At 40.3% G+C, this 22379-nt stretch overlaps 1 protein-coding gene across 1 annotated transcript in view; it reads right to left on the bottom strand.

Annotated features, from left to right (window-relative positions):
* cdk17 (cyclin dependent kinase 17) overlaps nt 1-22379 on the bottom strand; it is a 36991-nt gene that overhangs the window by 3458 nt on the left and 11154 nt on the right. Inside the window, exons 2-16 of the mRNA XM_062382375.1 lie at nt 15044-15188; nt 12984-13148; nt 7304-7437; nt 4339-4464; nt 3714-3770; nt 3492-3606; nt 3208-3302; nt 2699-2761; nt 2094-2217; nt 1810-1930; nt 1571-1668; nt 1371-1476; nt 1135-1177; nt 527-617; nt 344-421 (exon numbers count right to left, since the gene is read on the bottom strand). Of these exons, the coding sequence (XP_062238359.1) occupies nt 344-421; nt 527-617; nt 1135-1177; nt 1371-1476; nt 1571-1668; nt 1810-1930; nt 2094-2217; nt 2699-2761; nt 3208-3302; nt 3492-3606; nt 3714-3770; nt 4339-4464; nt 7304-7437; nt 12984-13148; nt 15044-15170 (1543 nt within the window). The 5' untranslated portion in view covers nt 15171-15188. The remainder of the gene's footprint in view (nt 1-343; nt 422-526; nt 618-1134; nt 1178-1370; nt 1477-1570; nt 1669-1809; nt 1931-2093; nt 2218-2698; nt 2762-3207; nt 3303-3491; nt 3607-3713; nt 3771-4338; nt 4465-7303; nt 7438-12983; nt 13149-15043; nt 15189-22379) is intronic.

The following is a 22379-nucleotide window of genomic DNA, read 5'->3' as shown; positions in this document are numbered from 1 at the left end:
ACAAAAGACAGCAGTGTAGCATTAGCCAGCGCTAGCAGCAAGGACAGCAATTTGGCAACATTTCACAAAAAAAAAATTCGACACGTAAAATGATGACGCGTTCGAGACTTCCGTTTTGAGTGTTGCAACATTACAACATTAGTTCCACACAATGATGGCAAGCATCACCTCTATCCAGCGTTAGTAGCATACAGCTGCTAAAGTACAGTTTTTTCAAAAGTACTTGTATTGGATCGGTACTCGGTAGCTGCAGATACACAAAATCCATGTATCGGAATGGGGAAGTATCTTTATCTAATGATATCATTAAGTGACATGCTGAGGCATCTGGATGAGTTCCCACCTGACTCTGGATACGAGGAGTTCCTGTAGCCGGGGTCTTTCTGCAGCTGGATTTCTTTTAATGTGAATATTGATACACCTGCAACACAGAGGAAAGTTTCAATCTACAGCAAATTGTCTGAATGTCGGAAAAAAAACACAAAGTGAGACAGAGCCAGAAAAGACAGCAGCTTTATAATCTTACTCTCAGAGAGCGTGTGGATTCTCATCCCGAGCTGCCTGAAGTGGGAATGCTTCATCGCCTCCTCCGCTGAAATCCTCTTCTTGGATTCGTACTGTGAGGAGACGAACAGGAAAACATCAACCTAATCTAAATAATGCTGTGGTGGCTTGTTGTGTCTCCAGTGGTTGAACTGCTCAGACACCACTGATAGTAATGCACCCCCTGCTGTCTACAATTAGTACTGAAGGCAATACTTATAAATGCTTATGAACTATTGCTTTTTTCATCAGCAAAAATCGCGTCTGATAAACTAACATATTGTAGGAAACCTCATTATTCAAGTCATAATTTTACTATACTTTGTCATTTTATCAAAATGGGTCTAATAAGAAGCTGTAACTCTGAGATAAAAGAAATAACCAATATAATCTCATGATGATTTTATGTTTTTCAATGAAACCACCTAAAAATTCTAAACACTTATACAACCACTACCAATAGTAATAATATTTATGAAGGGAAATTGTGCTGTTTCCATACATGTTGTATATAGATGAGGGTAATTGCTTTATAAATCTGTTCAGAGTGATGTGCATTCTGGGTGATATATAAAGAAAGTAAGCACTCACTCTGAGGAAAGACAGCAGCAGCTCGATGCCTTCGCTGTCCAGCCTAGAGGAGACAAAAGGAAGAGCAACAGTTTATTGTCTGCGTGCAGCAGAGGCTGATGGGAATGTGAGGGCTCATGGGAGGAAGGAAGTGGCCAGCCGTCGCTGAAATGTTCAACAGGATTTCCTGCCAGTGGCACATTGTCACACACAAAAAAACAACCACAAATGTCCTCATAATAACACACACACAGTACCTGGGAGCGTGGTTGATTAACGGCTGTGGTTTGTATTTGGGGAATTTGTAGGATTTGAACTCTTCGATGGAGGAGATTCCCGGCCATTTCTCCTCAGTGGGCGCTCCTGAAGTCACAGCAAACCAACACACAGTTTGTGAATAACGTGTGGTGGAACATTTGTGTTGCTATGGTGATGTGATCTGGCAGAAGTTGCTCACCCAGTAACCTGAAGATGAGGTGGAGCTCGTCCTCCACGGTGGAGCCGGGGAACAGCGGCCGACCTGCAGCCATCTCATAAAATATACAACCAACGCCCCTGCAGACACACGCAGTCAGAATATTTATTCATAATATCTACTATGTAACTTTTGAACACCACAAACTTTTCAATGCATTGCCAATGTAAAAATGTCAAATATGTATCTATCTAGTAGCAGGGTTGTTGTGAGACTCGTACCACATGTCTATCTGTGTGGAGTACTCAGAGGATCCCAGCAGAACATCAGGAGGCCGATACCAAAGAGTCACCACCTCGTTGGAGTAGGTTTTAGTTGGGACGGACTTGGCCCTTGCCAGACCTGACAAACCCACCACAGACATGAACACACGTTAGGATCTCTCACACAGGAAACTAGCATAGCACAGAGAGGAAATGAAACAGATATCGTGCAAAAAGAACCAAACGCATTTTCATACAATTAGTGCTACATCAAGAATAAATGCTTGTGAGTCTCCACGCACCAAAATCAGCCAGTTTGAGTTCTCCTTTCTCATTGATGAGGAGGTTCTGAGGCTTCAGGTCCCTGTGGAGAACTTTCCTCTTGTGACAGTATGACAGCCCTCGCAATATTTGGAACAGGAAGATCTGGAAAGACATGAGGGAAGCATATCTGAAGGGTAAATAAGCATTATCATGTGCAAACCCTATATCTTCCATACACATTCCTTTATCATAGGGGTCAAATGTCTCAGTTCTTCAGATGGGATGGAAATGCAACCAGATATGTGAAAAAGACTTTTGACTTTTACACCACACATCAGCTGCATTTTCACATCAGAACAAAAATTCATGTCTTTTGTTACATTGTTTACAATTGATCTGGTTGGTTTAGTTTTCACTTTGAAAAATAGAAAGTGGACGTAAGTGAAAGTGCCCCAAGTAGCTCAGACTATTTCAACAAAAAGGCCATTGACTAGTTCAACTTTATGTTGAAACCTTTGACCTGCTAAAACACTATGAAGTCTCATTACATCAACGTATTGAACAAATGTAGAACAAGAAAGGGGAAAGCAGAGTTGAATGTTTCCACAAGGAGGGAATTGAAACAATTGGAAAGTGTCCTCACCTTCACATTGTGCATGCTCATTATGTTTCCACAGTCATCCATGTACTGTTTCAGATCCTTATCCTACAGAAAATAAAGAGCTATTAGACAGACAGAAGACACAAAAACACCCAGACCTCCAAAAACTTCTTCTTTTAAAGTTTCACCATTCTTTCCTTTTTTTCCGCAAATCGGTTTCACCTCATCTTTTCTAACTCATTACTTTTCTGTTTTACAGAATGAATAAATAATGATTGAAACCTGACATCGTTCTAATAAGATTTTGCAAAACATGACTACTTCTCATCCATTATGATGAATTGGCAAATATAGACTTAATTGTTTTCAATGCTTTTTGTAAATCAATAACCATAAAGTTACCTAAGAGGATTGGCAAAAGTGTGTGGGTGTGATCTTTAACTATGATGAATGCGTGTATAAACAGTTGAGAAAACAATTAAAATGCTGTAATTGTCTTATAATTCCTAAATAATATCAGCCCATATGTTTTCAGGAACAAAGAGCCTCACCAGGTACTCGAAGACGAGCGTTAGGCTCTTTTCAGTGTGAACGATGTCGTGTAGCGTCACGATGTTGGCGTGTTTGAGGTCCTTCAGTAATGACACTACAAAGACAGAAACAGAGATAAACACACATGCACACTTTAAAATAATAGATAAATATAGATACCTTTAAGCCTCTAGTCGGTGAAAACCAACCAACAATGTGACAAAACCTTCATTCCCATAGGAAGGTAACATGGAGCTGATGATGCCGAGTTATTGCCGGTAAAAGGTGTAAAATGTAGAATTACCCTCTCTGATGGCGGTGCATGGCGCTCCCTCCTCATGCTCCAACCTGATCTCCTTCAGCGCCACCAGGTTGTCCGTAAGCTTACTGCGTCCCTTGAATACTGTGGCGTAGGTTCCCTAAAAGCAAAACATAACACTGGATGAACATTACTGACTTAAAGAGAGTTACAAAGCATAGTCTTTTTTTTGTTATTGGCACATCTGGATTTTCAGTCCCTCCTCACCTCTCCCAGTTTGTCCAGCTTAATGTACGTCTCCAGCTTCCCAAAACCGATCTCCGACTGAGTTAAAGGGAGAAAAAACTCAACATTAAGCATAAATTACAATAATGATCAGCTATCAAACATGTCTATGTATAACTCATTTTGGAATTTGAGAATGTGTTGTCTGCTCTTGCAACAACAGTCAAACTTATTTCAACAGATTTACAGTACCATTTTCTAATTCAAAAAGTCAAGATAACTCTTCAGTTAAAAACAAAAAGCAGCTGTTTCATCTCGGCCAGTCCTTTGCTCATGTTGGTGTCTGTGCTTCTAATGTGATGGATGTCTTGTTCACGAGTTGGACAACCATGCAGAAATGCAGCAAGAAGATTTTTGTTTCAGAAACACCAACATCAAACATGATAAGAACAGTCAACGTGTCAGATCAGAGGTTCACAGATCTATCTAATCTAATTTGATGGGCTAAAGGCGGGAGGCGAGAGCTGGTGACTCCAGATGAAACCTTCCTCGGCTCACACTGGGCCTGTTGCCATGGTAACCGGCACCGACATGAGACGGCGAGCAACACAAAGCAATAAAGGTGGCGCACACAGAGGTAGACAAACAGACGCACAAATGCACTGACCAGAGAAGCCCGGCGGGAGCGTCGGCTGAGCGGCTGGTCGAAGGGCGGACTGCTGAGCTGCAGCTTCTCCAGGTAACCGTCGGGAATTCGGATGTCCGCTGGCAGCGACAGACGCTTGTTGAGGTCCTGCAACACAAACCCATAAAAAACACAGTTAAGGATTGAGGCCAGCTTTTAATTTGTCATTCCTGTGGTGGCTGTCGAGTTTATTTGGTTAAGAACTTTGCGGCTTGGGGAAAAGAAACTGAGTATTTTGAGCTGGAAATCTCTAAAACCAGATTAAATTCGTGCCACTCATACTTATACACTTCGATAGTTAACAGCATGAGCTAAAGATTGTATGTCACACTGTTGCTGTTTGGCAATCTGCTCATATCATACTGCTGCATGCCTTGTGTCTATATGAAGCTTGGGACCTTTTCAGCAGCAAGTAACACAACGCAATGTAGGCAATTGAGTCTACACACACATAGAAACACACACACACACGTACACACACATGCACGGTGTCTAAAATAACTTGTTTTCTTCTCTTGCTACTCCCAAAGCGAGAGGACAGATCAGGTCGATCAACACCTCACGTGGAGTAAAAGTAAGAGGTGGTGTTTGGACGCATGATTGCAGCTGAACAGCAAAACTTTATACAAATCAGATTGTGAGTGTTAAAACACACGCAGAGAACAACGTGAGGGTAAGAAAAGGTTGTACAATATTCTTTGTCGGTTTGAGCTCACACTGCAGGCTGTCACTGTCAATATAACCGGGCTCCTATCTTAGTGTTGTGGACGGCACATTGAATCTATTCCAGGATCAAAAAAGCATCACGTCTGACATGAAGTTGCATAACACTGAAAGATGTGAAGTGGAATAAAAATACACTGAGAGAAAATGACAACAGTTTTTTTTTTATCATCTCATTTCTTTTCATTACTTTAGTTCTTTATCACGGAGCTGCTCAGAAAGGTTGTCAGTATCATGACAACGGAGAGCTCACATCCTGCAGAGCATATGGCTGTCTGGAAGACGAGAAACAATATTACATAATACGACTCAGTGCTGCTTTTTCTCTCTTTAGTGTCAGTCTTCAATCTGGTCCGTCCTCTCTGCAGTTCAACTATTTTTATTTTGTTCACTCGCTGTGCACAATACTTTTCACTGTGGTTGAAAATTGCATGTGTACACACTTCGATATAGTCTTGAAATAATTGTTTCAATGAGTCAATCGACAGAAAAATTGATAAAAACAACTGATCACATGGAAAAATGTACTTTTCCAGTCATGTCTATGAGGAATATATACTTGTTAATTTATGCAGCCGATTTTACATATTAATGAAATACACTTGTTCAGTTATATCTATACAAAAGCATTTGCCTAAATAAAACACAATAAAATTGGGTAAAATGTAATAAGGAGAGGACACTGATCCACTTGTTGTATCCTTGTTAATTTTTTTGGAGATTTGGGGTTAATATATTTTATTCTTTTTTAAACTGTGCAGAGTCACCTTCACGTAAACAGCGCTTCTATATGCATTGTTTTTCTATCACAAACCATTTACGCACTGTCAGCACAGCCGTCTGGGCCAATTTGTTTCAGTCTCTTTTTTAAGGACACTTCGACAAGATGCAAATTTATTGAGAGGACAGATTAAAAGTGTGGAGTCGGAGCTCAAAAAAACAGAAGGCTGCTCATCTTTTAACATGGGTCTGGAAGTGAGAGCACACTGTGGCCTTGACCTCTTTACTGAATCAATGTAGCTTTCTTAAAACCTCCAGCAGCATCAAAATGAACCAGAAGAATAGCAGTGGAGTTGTGGTCATGTAACATATTTGTGTGCAAGTGTGTGTGTGTGTTGTTTAATGCAACTACAAATGATTTTAACTCAAGCTAAAAATAGGTCAGCATAATTGTGTTTGTGTGTGACCTCACTCTTAGATCAAGTACAATCCTCTGCCAGCAGAGGGCAGGAGTCCTCCAGGTTGAGATTCATAAGAAAGATGATTTTAAAGCCAAGATTGAGCATCTTATTTGCCGAACCACCTCTTCCATCTTATATAACTTACATATCGCTAGCATAAATAATAAAAACTGTTTTGAAAATCAATGTTGGTACGGAGAAGTTTTTTTTTTAAATTCATACAAAAACACAGTTCAAGTAAAAACTAGTAGACAAAAACAATCCCATGGTAACCATGCAGCCTCTTCACAATTCATCCTGTTCATTTATTATTTGCTGAGCTTGTGTAAGTGACTGTGTTGAATTCACCCTGAGGGCCATCACAGCCAATTCATGGTCTTTGACTCAGTAAGCATTTTAAAACCTGTTCTGAGAATCTTTGGATGAGAAAAGAGATGCGTGCAGCTAGATATTATATTTAAAAAAGGGAATTACTAGCAGACAAGTTTGGAGTTCTACATTTACAGATGGCAGAGCTCTGGAAAAATAAAAGATAATATCTAGTTTCTTAAAAGTATAACTGGTGTAAAGATGTCAAGAAGATTTGTTTATGGCAACAAGATATTAAAAGGTGTACGTAGATTATATATGTCCTTAAAAGAGGAACAAAGCAGATTCTACTCCCAGCATGCACTGGAGCCGTGTTGACACAGCCAACATGTAGTAAACCAATGTGGTCACAGCACAGACGATCACACTGCATGTCTTTAACAGACGCTGCTGCGTTCCTCAGGGAGCAGGACTGCTATCAGTATCATGACGCCCAGACACTCAGAGCCCATTAGGGGATGAGCGATCCCCTCCCTGACCCCCTCCCGACTTGGATCTCCCAAGAGAACGAGGGGGAGAAGAGGAGGGTGGTGTTGAAGAGCAGAGCAGAAGGAGATGAGGGGGGCGTAAAGGGCGAAATGCAGACGTGCCCTGTCAACCATTTTTTCAACAATTACTGTGCTGTGTGTTTCTATGTATGTGTGAGTGCATATGTGTCTATGTGGGCCTCTCACCTCCATGGAGATCCGCCGTTGAACTCGGTTCCTCAGACAGACGCCGGTCGGAGACTGGACCTCATCTGACGACGTTCCAGACGCCTGGTCGCTCTCCCCGTCTGAGCCCATCTTCAAGTTCTCATGTACAATATCTGACAAGAGAAAAAATAAATCTAATTGACATAAAAGTTTATTTATCATTTACAAGTTTCATTCTGATACTTGATAAACAACAGGTTACTTATATTATAGATCAGGGGTCTTCAACGTTTTTCAGGCCAAGGACCCCCAAATGGTGGAAAGACTGAGCGGGGACCCCTACTATATATATATTGTATAAAATTGTGATTTATATTAAACTGGGCCCAGTGCCATGTATAAACATAGCTACCCTGTTATTGTGCATTCAGTACTAAGCTATTCAAATATTACACGGGCTCATATGTTCATGTTTTTAATTTAAACATGTGCAAGGTATAGGGTGGCCATGCCACTGCCATTTATAAACATCTACATCTTGCATACAACACTGAGCTATTAAAGTAATTCACAGATTCATGTTTTTATTTTAAACATGCATGTAGAGGAGACAGTGAATCCTCAAGCCATCTGTGGATGGCACAAATACTCCCACATTAGTGAGATGTCGGACCCTGATGGATAGCACACAACTTATCTAATCTTGGACGGATGGATGTTGTCAGGCAGAGGGTCAAATCAGCCTCACAATATGTTGGATGCATGTTAATGTGTATTTAAAGACATTTAGACATCTTTTACCTCCGCGGACCCCTTAGAGATCGCGGAACCCCTGTTGAAGACTTCTGTTATAGATTATAGTTCATAGTATATAATGCTTTGAAAAAGTTGAAATATGCATCTTTATTTCTACAGATCCCACTCTCTCATTCTATCTCTCTCAACTCTCAGACTCTTGTGAACCCCGAGGCCAAAGATTAAACACTCAAACCTGCACCACTTCCTCGAGGGCTGTAAAACTACCACTCCTGCCATAGCACAGCAGGGGTGAATACGCTGATGTACAAACCACATGCCTCCTTCTCCTTCCCAAACACATACACACACACACATACACACACACACACACACAGTTAATGAGTAGCCACGGCTGAGCAGTTCTCTGTCATCATTGTGTCAGCGCCTTCAACCAGGCAGTCTGTCATCAAATGCCGAGGCACAGAGTGGAGGAACGAGAAGAAAGAAATCTCTGTCAGCTTTCTGTTGATGGAGATTTACTGTGTACAATTATTTCATAACATGATAATCCTGATTATTTCTCTATTAACGTACCAAAGATGATTATTAACACTTGTTAGTTTAGGTGTTGTAAAAGAAGTATGCTGGTTACCACCAGACAAAGGTCTCCTTCTCTATTCATGCACCTTATTGTCAAAGCTCACTTCATAAAATGCTAATTCATTACTCTGTGGTGCGGCCACAACCCAAAGGCCGCAGAATGTCAACCTGTCGGTGTTAATCTGGTTATATATATACAGTCTATGGTTAAAACCGAAAGTCCCCCGTCCCCCCCCCCCCCCCCCAGATTATAGGAACCGCTGATCCGCTTTTAGAAACAAAAATGGTCGCAGGATTTTCCTCGGGGGCTGTTCCGTTCTACTGCACTTTGCATGTCACTCTGCTTTTTCCACAGATCATTTGGTGTGAGGTTTCTCTGCCGCTTCTCTGGCTGACCTCTAGTTTCTGGCGCACGACATACGACAGCAGGGTTCTTTAAGTGGAATAGAAAATATAAAACTTCAGGATTTGCAAAGTAGCTGCAGGGAGGGAGGGGCGAGAATGCGTCAGAGATATGGGTTTTGAGGGGGAAGAGAAGGAAGGAGGCAGGAGAAGGTGAGGGTACAGAGAATAAATAAAAAAGGAAGAAGAAAAGAGGGACAATAAGAAATGGTGGCAATGTTTCCATATATAATAGAGGGAGATAAATGACTTATGTTCTTTCTTATCCTCTCACTGTTCTTCATCCCTCCTCAGTCCATCTATTCTCAAACACCTTCCTCATTTCTTCATCTGTTTTTCTAGCCTTTGTCTCTGCAGCCATCTACTTTCATCCATCTCCTGTTTCCTCTCCTTGGGGACCCATTACATACACACATCACACATTAACTGAACATGCACACACTCATTTATATGCATACAACAAACACAGATGTAATTTGGGATAAACTACTGCCTAAATTACACACACATACACAAACAACAACTTAACTGCCAGCCGTGTATGCATAATTGATAGATTGTCAACTATCAGGCCTGACCACATTTCAGAAGGAAATTACCCCATTAGCGGCTCTATTTGTACTTGATTCTCTGGTGCTGCATCACTGAGCAGCTGGCTCAGTGACAAGAGAACCTGAGGATCTGTTAATGACACTCAACTGTATTTCATCTGCATTAATAATGAGGTATTAAGGTCTTTCATTCATTGTAATTCATTTAAAGATACACTGTCTCTTTCGAAATATGCTCCAGAACGTATATTAATCTGGAGAGGTACTTATGAGTCTCATGCGACTGCTTTCTTGATACCCACTTTACCAGATATAATTTTCATTATACTTAATGCGTTGCCAGGGGACGATAAAAAAAGGCACACTAAGAGGTCTCTGAGGCTTTATCAAGACCTTGAGCTGAATTGAACGAATTGAAATTTTGACCCTAATGATGTTGAGGAAAAATAAGGGTTACACATTCAAAATCTATACGATTCATCCTCTGGTAACCACGAGTGTGAAATTCATCAACATTTTGTTGAGATACTTCAGGCCTGCAACTGAACTGCAACAGGACTTTAACACAGCAGACATTCTGACCTGTCACAGTATGAAAAGAACAGTTGCTACTAATAAAATTAACCGTGTCCCAGGCTACCTTGTGACGTGGCTGACAAAGAAACCTTTGTTTTCAGGAGCAAGGTGTTCAGTCCCTAAACACACAATAGATACAACAGACACAAAACAAACACACAGAGAACTGCAACTGAAATTCAACTGTGTGCGTAGGAATCCAGCAAACTGCCTTGCAGGCATCAGAAATGGTTTCCTGGATATTTCTTTTAGGCATTTCACCTTTATTGAAAGGATATTAACCAGGAAATTGGGACACAGAGAAAGTGGAGGACACGCACCAAAAGGCCCGGGTCGGAACTGAACCGGCAGCTGTTGCAGCAGGACTCACGCCTCTGAATGCGAGCAGCCTGCGCTACCACGTTAAATAAGTGTTTCCGCATGCACAGTTGTTAGCATTGCTAATATTGTTAGTAAGTAGGGCAGTTGACATGTGGGTTTTCAGTATTTCTATCTCTGAAAGATTTGACAGTGTTGAAAAGGGGTGAAAAATGGTGTCATCTCTTTTTATAATATAATCACACCCTCTAAAATGAATGTGCACCTGGACCAGCTACCAAAACAAAGAGCAGTGAAGCTCGGATCACAACACACACAGAGGGAGGGGGCTCTTCATTTGCTGCTTATGACGCCATTGTTCCACTGTATCTTTATATAGAAAATAGCTGTTGGCTGCAGTATTTTTGTTTCAAATCACATACACTTAACCTTTAAAAGTGTTCATTGTGCAAAGGTTGAATGTGGCTGTTCCATAATAAGTACCAAAGTTTCATCTGTACAGGCATTTCCATCATAATAATAGAGAACTTATTACACATCCTTAAGAGAGTAACACCTCACTCATACTTCTTCCTGGAAGTTCTTCCCTGTGACTGCAACACTTTCTTCAGTGACTTTCTCTCTTGTCTATGCTTTGAAAACATCCACACAACCTCTAGTCCCTCTTTTTCTGTCATGCTTCTCCCACTTACATATTTCTTGCCTCACCAAATTTTTTTCCACCACTGCCGGCACTCTACATATTCCTTATTTTCCAAGGTTTTGTTTTGTCTTTTGTGTAGTTTTAATTGGCACTGGTCCATCTGACTCTATTGCTCCGACACATTCCTCCAATACCTGCACTTTTCTAATGCTGCTTCTTGAAATGATCTCCTCTGGCCTACTTTCTTTTCCATTCACATACCATGCCTCTCCACTATCTCCTGCTAGTCCTCTTCAAAAAATAAAAAAAAAACCCTGAAACTCTTTCTCTCACTTTTCATTGTGCAATCACTTTCAAGCAGTGCGTGTCTCTCACTCCCAAAAAAAACCTTCAAGCAGATTCTTATCTCCTTTCAATTTTTTTTTCAATTTTCCCTTTGCACCTCTCTTATGGAATGTCATTCTCCATCTATTTTTAATCTTTCTTTCCTAATCATCTTCACACATCCTTTCTTCTGAATGAGCTTTTGAACTTGTGACTTGAGACTTAATGATCGCTACCATTTTTAGCAGCTTTGATAATAAGCACACAAAGTGTAGCACCAATATGTGGTACATCACTGTCCTACTTAAATGTCCTGTTTTTAGATCCATGTCCCTCAATCTAGGCCAGGGTCCAGTGTGAGGCTTATCAGCCCTCAAGGGTATGACAAAAAATAGCTTAGAGAAGCACCAATCGGAGTCCAGATACAGTATTTATATAATGAGCACTAACAGAAACATTCAATTAATTAATAATATAATACATTTTTATTTACAATAATAACATTCTGTTAGCATGCTAGCAACACTAATTGGCACTAACCATCTGGTAGGTGTTGAGATATTTCTTTGAAACTATGAAAATCTGAACTCATGATGATTCTCCGAAGACCTTGAAAAGTCCTGCTCAAGATTATATTGCATGTTGATATTTTGGTCTGAACAAAAGTTGGGGAAAAACTGAGAGACACAATTTTATCTTGGTTTTAAGTAAAGTAAAACTCAAATAGCACACCCAACAATACTGTGCATGCTGTGTTCTGTTTCTACATTCACAATTTTTTCACTTCCAAGATTTGACTCATGACCTTCACAACAAAGAAAAGAAGTCTTGTGACACTTTACTGAAGGAGGAAATGTGCGGTACTGGGATTTTAAACACCACTTAATGATCCATGGAGTGCTGTTAGATTAAAGGTTTTTGGTAACATACAGTGCAGTATATCATTGTGTGAACATGAATATTAGCCAGAATTGTGTGAGGTGTAAACAGAAGGTTCAAGTGAGGTAAAATCTGCAGTAACAAAATGTCTGAACTTTAACTGTGCACTACACACCTCTTCGGTTCAGATCCTACATAATATGTCCAGCTCTTCTCGACTAAATATTTAAAAAGCCTGGAGGCTGGTAGATCTTGTTACCCACATAATGTTCCCATGAATCATTTTGTCATCCTGTGGGTTGTCCCCACCTCCAGCTTCAAATGTGATGCTGCTTTGAATCATCAGCATCACCTCCTTTCCATCTCTGAATTTGGGACTCTTTGCTGCGGATCGACTGTGATGAATCGGTTCTCACAGGACACTGTGTCACGTTTGACTGAATCTCCCACCCAGCTGTCACTCGGGTAGAAACAGCCCTGCTGAGTGCGAAGAGCGACAAGCGGCCTCACGGGAAGGACAGCCAGTCACTGGCCCAGAGCGTGTTTTCCAATATGAGGAGGACGGAAATCTCAGGACCGTGACACGTTTCCTGTTTGTTCCCGGATGCCATCTGCTCTCCCTCTACTCACTTCCTTCCGTTTGTGTTTGTGCGGTGTGAGACTGTGTGAACACATGCATGTATCTTACCCAGACGACTGCCGTTGCGTGGAATAGCCATGAAGGATCCCAGGCTGCCGCCGATGACGCTGTGTGGCCGGCGGAGCGGGGGCTTCTTGAAGGAGCCGGTGTACTGGTGCAGGAAGGAGTGCATGCTGTGGGAGGTGGGGGGGCGGCCGTTCCTCATGAAGGGCTCTGAAAAACAACAACTGCCATCATTTCTGGTCCTCTGAAAATTAGATGCTCTCAAATGCATCGCAAATATTCAGGAAGCCACATGAGGTACCAACACAGAGCAACTTTAAACATCTGCTCTGAGCAGCGTGTTCTTCACATGAAACACAAGCTGTGTAGCCGAGCTTTGTTTAAACCACAAAACTTTATTTGACATTTAAGTCACAGTACTGAAGTTTCAAGAAACAACCAATCAATTACAGTGAAATGTGTATAAATAACAGGATTTCAAGTATTCTCCAAAGTTTAGTAATGTTGCATTAACTCAGGTTTTTTGAACATACGTAATATGAGCAGAATAAAATGTAATTTTGACATTCCTGGTATTACAAAATTGTTTGCATTACCGTACGATCGATAAAAAAATTACAATTCAACTCTGCAGATAAGCCACACAGGTTCATTAATGGGCTTTCTCTCAGTAATAGAGGCCCAGGAATTTGTCAGAGTAAAATATTGAGACTCAGTGTTCTCCCTGTGGGCAGAACAATGTCAACACCCATAGGTGCAGGCCGAAGGTCTGTCAGATTTCGTGGACTAATTTGTCTCCTCCTGTAAACCGAATTTTGTTCACCAACCTTTGAAACTCTGAGCTGAAAGACTGTGGTGTCAACATCACTAACTTAAATGTGCTTGTCAGATATGTCAGAAGTTGAAGGTAAAAACGTCAGGTCTAGGAGGACGGAAATATTTTTATAATATAATCACTGGCTTTTGTTGCTAATAGTTAAATAAGATGCCACAAGTATAAAGCTACAGAAGCTGAATTAACTGCATCAATAGCACAAAGACTGGAAACAGGTGGAGAAAACTAGCATGGGTCCGTCCTAAGGTAAAAAAAATAAATCTAAAAAATGTAAATTCTTCGTACCATTATTATGGAGCTACATGATTATTTAGAAGATAACATTGGTCTCGGTTCCTGATGCCTGTAACTTTTGTTGAGTCTTGGTGCATGTGGAGCCAAAAGCAAATATCTAAAAAGGGGGAAAAGTGTGCAACAGATGGACGTGTGTGTCAATTTATCCTGGCAGCTGTCAATCACATGTGTCAATGACACGTGGCCTTCACAAGCAGCAGCTTGCTGCAGACACACTGGTGCTTGGCATTGCATAACAGAAAGAAGTTGGAGAAAGTGTTTGCCTGTGTCTAAATGTTGATTCTCTCTCTCTTTTCAATCACTGATCTAATGGTGTGTGTTTGTGCGTGTGTGCAAGTCTTATGTAGCAGCTCCCTCACTCTTACTCTTATTATATAACGAGCTCCTCACTGGAAATCCATTACAGCTGTTACATTCTGAACTCTCTCTCTATCATCATCAGAGAGAGAGTTCAGGAACATATAGAATGTGGCACTGATGCTCTAACAGCATTTTAATACGTTTTTTAAACGAATTACAAGGTGAATGCTAAACTGAATATTCTTCTAAGAAATCAAAATTAATTTCAAAAATATTTATATCTCTATGTATATTTTGCTTCCTGTGTTTTGTGAATCTTTTATTAGGAAACAGATCAGTTTAAACATATTTTTACCATATTTTTCTACATTACATAATTAGGAGAAATATTACTAAGTGTAAGCTTTTAAAAAGAGCAAGTCATTTACCGACATTTTTCACAACTCTGTGCATCCACACATTGTTGGGTTTCCTGCTGCAAAAGGATGCTGATAGTATACAGTATATTACGGAGGTGTTTTTGCTACAAACCGGGTTCCTTAAATCTTGCAGTCACAGGAAATCCAAAGAATCTGGAACTGAGCTGCCAGTTAGTGTTTAAATAAAAATAAACAAAGGCTAAAAAAAACTTGACACTAGTAATTAACAATTTTAGGACGCTCTTATAAGGACTGACCATTGTCCTTGGTGCCGCCATCCTCAAGGGTCATCTGCTCGGCCAGTTCAGATAGGGACTCGTCGATGGTGTGACTGGAGCGGAGCGTTAAAGACAATCGCTTCTTGATCCTCTTCATCTTCTCCATAGCGGGGCAGTGTGCAGCCTGTAAGACGCACAGAGACACACTGTTTACTTTAGGCCAGTGGTAGAGGACTGATGCAAAAAAGACAAAGACAAACACGAACAACCTTAACAGGGATGTTTTGTTATTTTGTGGGTCTGTGTGTGTGTGTGCAGCACTGAGGATTTCAGAAGCCTCCATACAGGCCAAAATATCTCTCAGCTCATGAATAAAATAAAAAACGCATTTAATCCAATATTCATTCACTCTGCAAATGGCAGTGCAGCACATAAATAAACCATGACCACAACATAAATAAAGGATGAATACCACAGACTTAAATACAGCTGATTTCACTTACACTCACACGTCTATACACGGAGAGATTAATGACGTTTTATTGGTTGAGGAAAGAGTCAAATCAGTCAACACAAAACACACACAAGCACTGCTACAACCACGTGAAAGACAAGTGTGTTTGTGTCGACGCAGCAGCCCTTCAGGTCACAGGAAACACCTTGCTCAATCGGCCTTAGGCCAGTCCCTGCTCATTGTGTTGCTGTGTTAACGCCCAATGCAAGTGTGTGTGTACAAACACTGTATGTATGTGTGTGTGCGAGTGGAGGAAATGCATTGAGGAAGCAGCAGCAGAAATGCCTCGCCCGTACCTCCTGACCCACAACGCAAAACACGCTGACCCCTGCTGTCACCATCCCTCCCCGTCTCTCTCCATCTCTTTCTTTCTCTCTTCCTCTCTTTCCTTCTCCCTTTCAAGGTCGTTAGCTCTGTGTATACTCATGAGACACCATCTGCCTGTCTGCTCTCACACACACACACACCTTTAGCAATTTTTCATTCATGGTACTGCGAAGCGAGAACCTATTCATCAATCAGTGTCTGGGGTGTTTGACCGCAATCCAACACTAACACAGCAACACACAACCTCTACAATATGTCCTGTACAGTACAAAACATACATTTAAGGAATCTACAAACACTTGAGACTGTGAGAGTGTGTGTGGTGTGTGCATGTGTCCTGCAGTTGGTCTAATTAACCTGCAATATTATGTTGTATTTTTCACAGGTTTCAGCGCCTCAAAATAAATGCAATACAACACAGTATTAAATTATACCTCTGAAAACAAATTTAACCACAACATCTTAAATTCTGAAGTATTTGCAAATTTTTATTTTAAAAACATGTATAATAAATTACATTTTACGAGAGGTCACTTCATCTCATTGGTGTAAGTGAAGCCAGGTAAGTCCAGTTCATCGATTTATCCCAGTGACACAACAGCACAAGTGACATTAAAAACATACCTTGGTCTAACTGGTAAAATAAAATAGTGAATTGAAAGATGGATATATTTGTAGCTTCTCATTGAAAATATTGTTATATCAGCAAAGTAATAGTAAGCAATGTGATTGGACTTCTACTCAAGGTGCAAATTCCAAATCTCTTTCCTCTGGTTGTAATATAGCAGGGGAATAAAATGCTTAAAAACACTACAAGTCTCAGAATTGACCACTGAGCTAAACAGAACTATACACGCACACGCACACACACACACCTGCTATGATCGGAAAGACCAATTTTAATCTAATAAGGCAGAAAATCCGGCTCATGACAATAACAATACAATACAAATGTGTAATGACTTCATAAGAAAACACTCTCACAAACACAATCACACTTTCTTTCTCCCCCCCTTCCCCACACACACACACTATATGTGAGATAGTAAGATAAGCACTCTTTGTCTCCCTTACAGAGGAGTGTAACAGAGCTGGGTTTTATCTCAAAACAAAGAGGCTTGTGTGTGTGTGTGTGTGCCTGTTTGTGTGTGTGTGTCTGTGTGTGTGTGTGTGTGTGTGTGTGTTGAGAGTACAGCATCTGGCACATCTGAATGATGTGCATGAGGGGGGAATAAAATAAAAAGACAACAGAGACAGAGAGAACTGAACCCCTGGTTCTCTCTCTAGCCCTCTCTCCATCTCTCTATCTCTCACTCTTCTTATCATCATCATTTCCAGAAATTCCCGTACATACACATTTTGACCCACATTCCTGACAACCCCCCCACACCATCAATCCTCTGTACCCTCCTGGATGCCTCCCTAGTGCATTGTGGGTAGTCTGGAGGAGGGAACTTCAAAGGGCGAGCAAGGGGAGAGACAAAATGTGTCAGGGTCTAATTAACAGGCTAATGATCTCACACACACACATATATACATATCCATTCCCTGTCCCTTCACTTTCCCTCCTCTTGTATTTTTTCCCTCTCTTCATTCCCAACTCAGACATGAGAGTGAGGTAATGTCAGGAAAAATGAGGCTTTATATTCGATTAACAGAGATGTGGGTGAGAGTGTGAATGTGAGGAGGAGGAGAGAGTGGGAGCAGGAAGAAGAAGATGACTAAGAGGGAAGGAGAGAAAGAATGGGGGAGAGAAAGTGAGTTTATTTCAGGGAGCGGAGCCATAATGGAGCCTTTGTGTTTGGTTAAGATCCATGAAATCACCCAAGTGACTGCAGACATGTACAGTACTGCTGAGTGCTGACACAGGGAGAGATATACTGAGAGTGTGGCGGTGGTTCAGTCAACATTAAGTTTGGTTTCAGTAGCTTAATGAGAGATTTGGGAATTGAAAGCAGTTCTCTGATGTTGCCTCAAATCAAGCTGAAAAAAAAGTTTGTGTTCGTCTTTTTGCATCATGCCCAGTTCATTTCCTGTGAATCTAGGTCTGTGACCTGAACACCATTAGGGAGAAGCAAACTCATGACAGTAACAATGAAAGTACAGATGATAACTTTTGTCCTTTAAAGCATAAAGCGTGTGTTTGTTCCCAAAATGTAAAAATGAGTTTGGTTCCTAATTGAATGTGTCATTGACTGACCCCGATCAAAACTGTATTTCTTCCCAAAATCCAGCTTGTTAATATAAAAAAGACAATTTTTAGTTCTTTAGTTAAGTTTCATATTAGAAATTAAATTAATCATAATTCTGAAAAACGTTAGCTCTAACCTCAGCATAAAGAGACTTAGATAATATGCAAACACTGATGACACTAGAAATAAGTAACACAAAAACAACTAATATGTCATAACAAATCCCTTTAACACTTGGTTTGTTTTAGAAAAGTTCATGGAACTGACAGAATTGGAGCGGAAACAAGTAGAAAAGGGAACAAAGAGACAGTTAAAGGGAATATTTAACAGTCGATGGAGATTTTCGCAAAGAGTAAAAAAAAAACGTTAATGTTGTTAAAATAATACTCTCTCATATAAGTATCACAGGCACTTATAAAAGACACCAGAGTCATCACTTTCCTTTTGGAAAGGAGACAGGAAAGAGTTCAACAGCGCCTGAGGAGTAAAAGAGCTCACATGTCAAAGAGATCTTAAAGTTGTGTTTGTGGTTTATTCTTTAAAGACTCAAACTATCCTTCAGGGAGTGTGGGTCAGATCAGGTCATGGATAGCACCAGTCATTTTTAGCCCTGCACTGCTGACTAAATATCGCAACAATATTACAACACACAGTACATAATGGGAGCAACGCTGTCCGACAAAAAGACTAAATGTAAACAGGGTAAACACACTCTATATTGGAGTTGAATGCTAATGTTTGAGATAGAAGATTGTTTATGGACTAAAAGGATGAGATGACCATTTTATGTTATATATTGTATAAATAAGCATTTTACTTAAAAACAAATAACGTCTTATAAACAGCCTTGAAATTATTAGAGGTAGGATATACAAGAACTTTTCACAAGCCTGTGAAACTCGAATATGTTGTGCTTTCATTAAACACACATAGCAACTTCAACAAATGGTTATGTCTCTCATGCCTTCGGTTAAATTATGTGTACAGACCAAGTGCAAAGCAAAGTCTTCCCACATTGTGATTACATGTAAAGTCACTGCAATGACAGGAATAGCTGCCGATTTACGCCAGGCAAACACAAATATACGCTAATATACAGAAACGGAAAATAGACTTAATGTTGGCACGATACAACTCCTTTACTTTCAAGCAACTAAAACTGAGAATTTTGGAAACGTTGCTGCCTCAATTTTAGCTTGCGTTTTTTTGTGGACGGGCAAATGCTGAGACATTTGAAGGCAAGAAACAATCCAGCAGCCATACTTGCTTGAGTAATGCATGGAAAGAAATCTGTTCACATTTGTTCTGAATACAACACAGGCATCGCCAATATCAGCTAGATTTGTGTTGCCGCTGTCGACAAATATACGTGTAAAGAAAGTGAGAAGTTCTTACCATAGGTTGACTCCAAACTAAAAATGGCTTGCAACATGTCATAAAGAATGTATGGAAACAAAGCCAAAACATACTGGCTATAAACTGAAATGTCGTACTTGTTCAATCACAGCTATTCTAAGACACGACTAGAGTCCAAGCATTGCTGTGTGCATGTTATGGAATATCGTGTTAAGGAAAGTCATGCATCCAACAAAGTGAGCATGTATAATACTGTCATATGAAGCTGCTTAATGGACTGATTTTCAATTATCAACAAAGCCCATAAAAAGTCTAAAACAAACAATGAATTGATCTTAGAAACAAGAATTGCCTGTATAGACAAAAATAGTATTCCTGGGGGTATAACGACTTTTAGCACCAGCCTGATATATTTTTTCTTCTGTGCCATAGAGCTCCATTGTTGTGCGAAGACTATTAAAAACACATCAACGAGCCACAGCATTGCACAGTCACATGTTCTTCATCACATTGAACACACACACACAGACACAGTAGTTAATTTTAAGTCATCAAGTACACCATCCCCTTGCAGTAAAATGCTTACTTGGGCAACATATGTGAATTAATCCTCAGCTGAAAATTGTTCCAAACAAATGCTCCATTTACTCCTTCTGTCATGAAATGTGTTGAAATCTACAAAACCCAGATATTTTAGGACAATTCAAAATAAATAAAACAAAACATTTAGTTTTTTGGTAATACTTTGGCAAAGGTGTAAGACTTTGCCAAAGTATATGGAATATTAAATGGAATATGTTGACATTTAATTCACAAAGGCAACAACTGAAACCGCAATTTCTAGAATCAACCAAAAACATTTGGCAGCAGCTACCGTAAGCTTAATTTTGTCTCTGTTTCAGACTTTGACTCATGAGTTTAGCTCCACGCTAAACATCCTCTGCATCTTCATGATTATCTAATAAGAAATTTGGATCACAACCTGCTTTTTTGCAAGTGCGTTCAGTTGTCCTTTATTTATAAATGTCTCTCACTGAACGACTTTTCCTCACATTCACAGCTCGCTTGCTCCCCATGTGCACACCAAATAATGGTAATCAAGCACACGCACACTAATCAAAGCAGTTAAGATGAAAGACTGGAGTCCAGCCAAAAAGGCTAGAGGGCAAAATCTGAGCACACACACAGGTGCTCACGTTTGACTTTCACTCATGTAGATTTGTCTGGTTTTAGGATAAGAGGAGGGTATAATGTTTGAAATGCCCCAGGTCCAGTGACATCACCGCTAAGACACCCGGGAGTTTCCCTTCATATTGCTGGTATACATTACAATCAAAGCACCACATTGACCTACGTGATGTTCACCATTACAAAGGCTTCAAACGCCAGAAGCCCCAAAGGGCATCTTCTCTTTATTCTTTATGTTTTTAGATATTTCGCTGATTACATTTTCATCATTGAAAAAATTAACGCAGACGATTTATGAGTGGTTTAAGGATTTGACCTTGGTGGAGCTGTGGGCTGTACTAAGTGCCATTGTTTTGTTGGTTTGTCAGCAGGATTACGCAAAAACTACCAAACCGATTTCTAAGTAAGTTAGTGGACAGATGGAACACGAGCCAAGACAAGAGCCAAGAACTTCTTTTCACTTTCTTGAACATTGCAAGATCAGGTGTTTTGACATTTTCACCAACTGGAAGGAGGTATGAGCTCTGAGTGCCATTCTCACTTTAGTTTACAATGTAGTTTGTCCAATTTTCATTGTAATACCCAATTGTGCAATTTCCACTTTCCCACTTAATGAAAGACTTCCCAGAATTTTCTATGTCACATGAGTATATAGATTCAGTTTTTCTGACTCTTTCCCAGCTAAATTCATATTGCACAAGTTAAATCTGAAAATATCTTCAACCTTATGGCAAAATTGTTACCAATGTTATCAGCTTTCAAGCAGCTATTTTAGCTGAACCCTACTAAGAACAGTCACAAGCATGTGTTTGTGTGAAGAGAACACACAAACAGAGCATCAGTGCTGCTGTCCGGTACAGTGGGTGCTTTCCACTGAAAGACCCTTTGTTTTAAAAGGAGCTTCAGCATGACTGACCCAGAGGGGTGAGCTGAAATAACGCTATGTGCCTGTGATCACACAAAAGGCTGCGATGTTAATATTAGCAGGAAATTACCAGTTACCATGAGAAAAAAAGTGTATTTTGATTACAAAGAGATTAAGAAGGGAAGAAAAACCAGTGAGAACAGTTTCAGACTTGAGTTGAGCTTCAGCTTACACCAAGTAGCAGATATCAATCGGTGTAAGAAAATCCTAAAATCACAGGGTCTGAATAACAAGTTGCAGATTGTAATGAACAATTTTTGATCATTCATTTTCATTTAAACGATAGGACAAACCGCACTAGATTCTGCAGATCCTCCATATTTTCTCAAAAGGAGGTGCATGTGTGAACGCAAATGTCTGAGTGAGACGCTCCGGAGTTTCTATGGCCTTTATCCGTCTAGCCTTTTAGTATAAAGTCCGTAAATATCCGGGAAAAATCATTGTTTGAACAAAGCAGGAGTTCACCCTCTGGATTCACTGCAAGCAAGATATAACAAGACATTATAAAGAAGCCTGTAATATAACCTGTTTTTGTTTACTTCGAATTCACCTGGATGCGGTGATCAGGTTTTTCAGCCATATACGGCTGTGAGGAGGCCCCGGGGTAGATCCACAACAGCAGTCAGGATCATATGGTAAACATCCCATCTGGCCTGTAAACGCCCTGGGTGTCATGTCAAGGTTACCTTGCTTAGAATGCTCCCTCCAAAAACAACCAAGCAGGGAATGGATGGTGCAGAAGCAAAACACATTTTGATCACCTAAGTTATTGCTCCTCTAGGGGAAGTTAGTGGCTCTTACCTGTAAATCCCTTAACATATGTTGAAATGTAACTATTGAGCACTGAAAAACAAATAATTTACCAAAGAGATA

Source organism: Platichthys flesus, chromosome 23, assembly GCF_949316205.1.
Source record: "Platichthys flesus chromosome 23, fPlaFle2.1, whole genome shotgun sequence".
Classification (NCBI taxonomy): Eukaryota; Metazoa; Chordata; class Actinopteri; order Pleuronectiformes; family Pleuronectidae; genus Platichthys; species Platichthys flesus.
The sequence above is the reverse complement of the archived record's forward strand: the minus strand, read 5'-3'. Positions and strand labels throughout refer to the sequence as shown.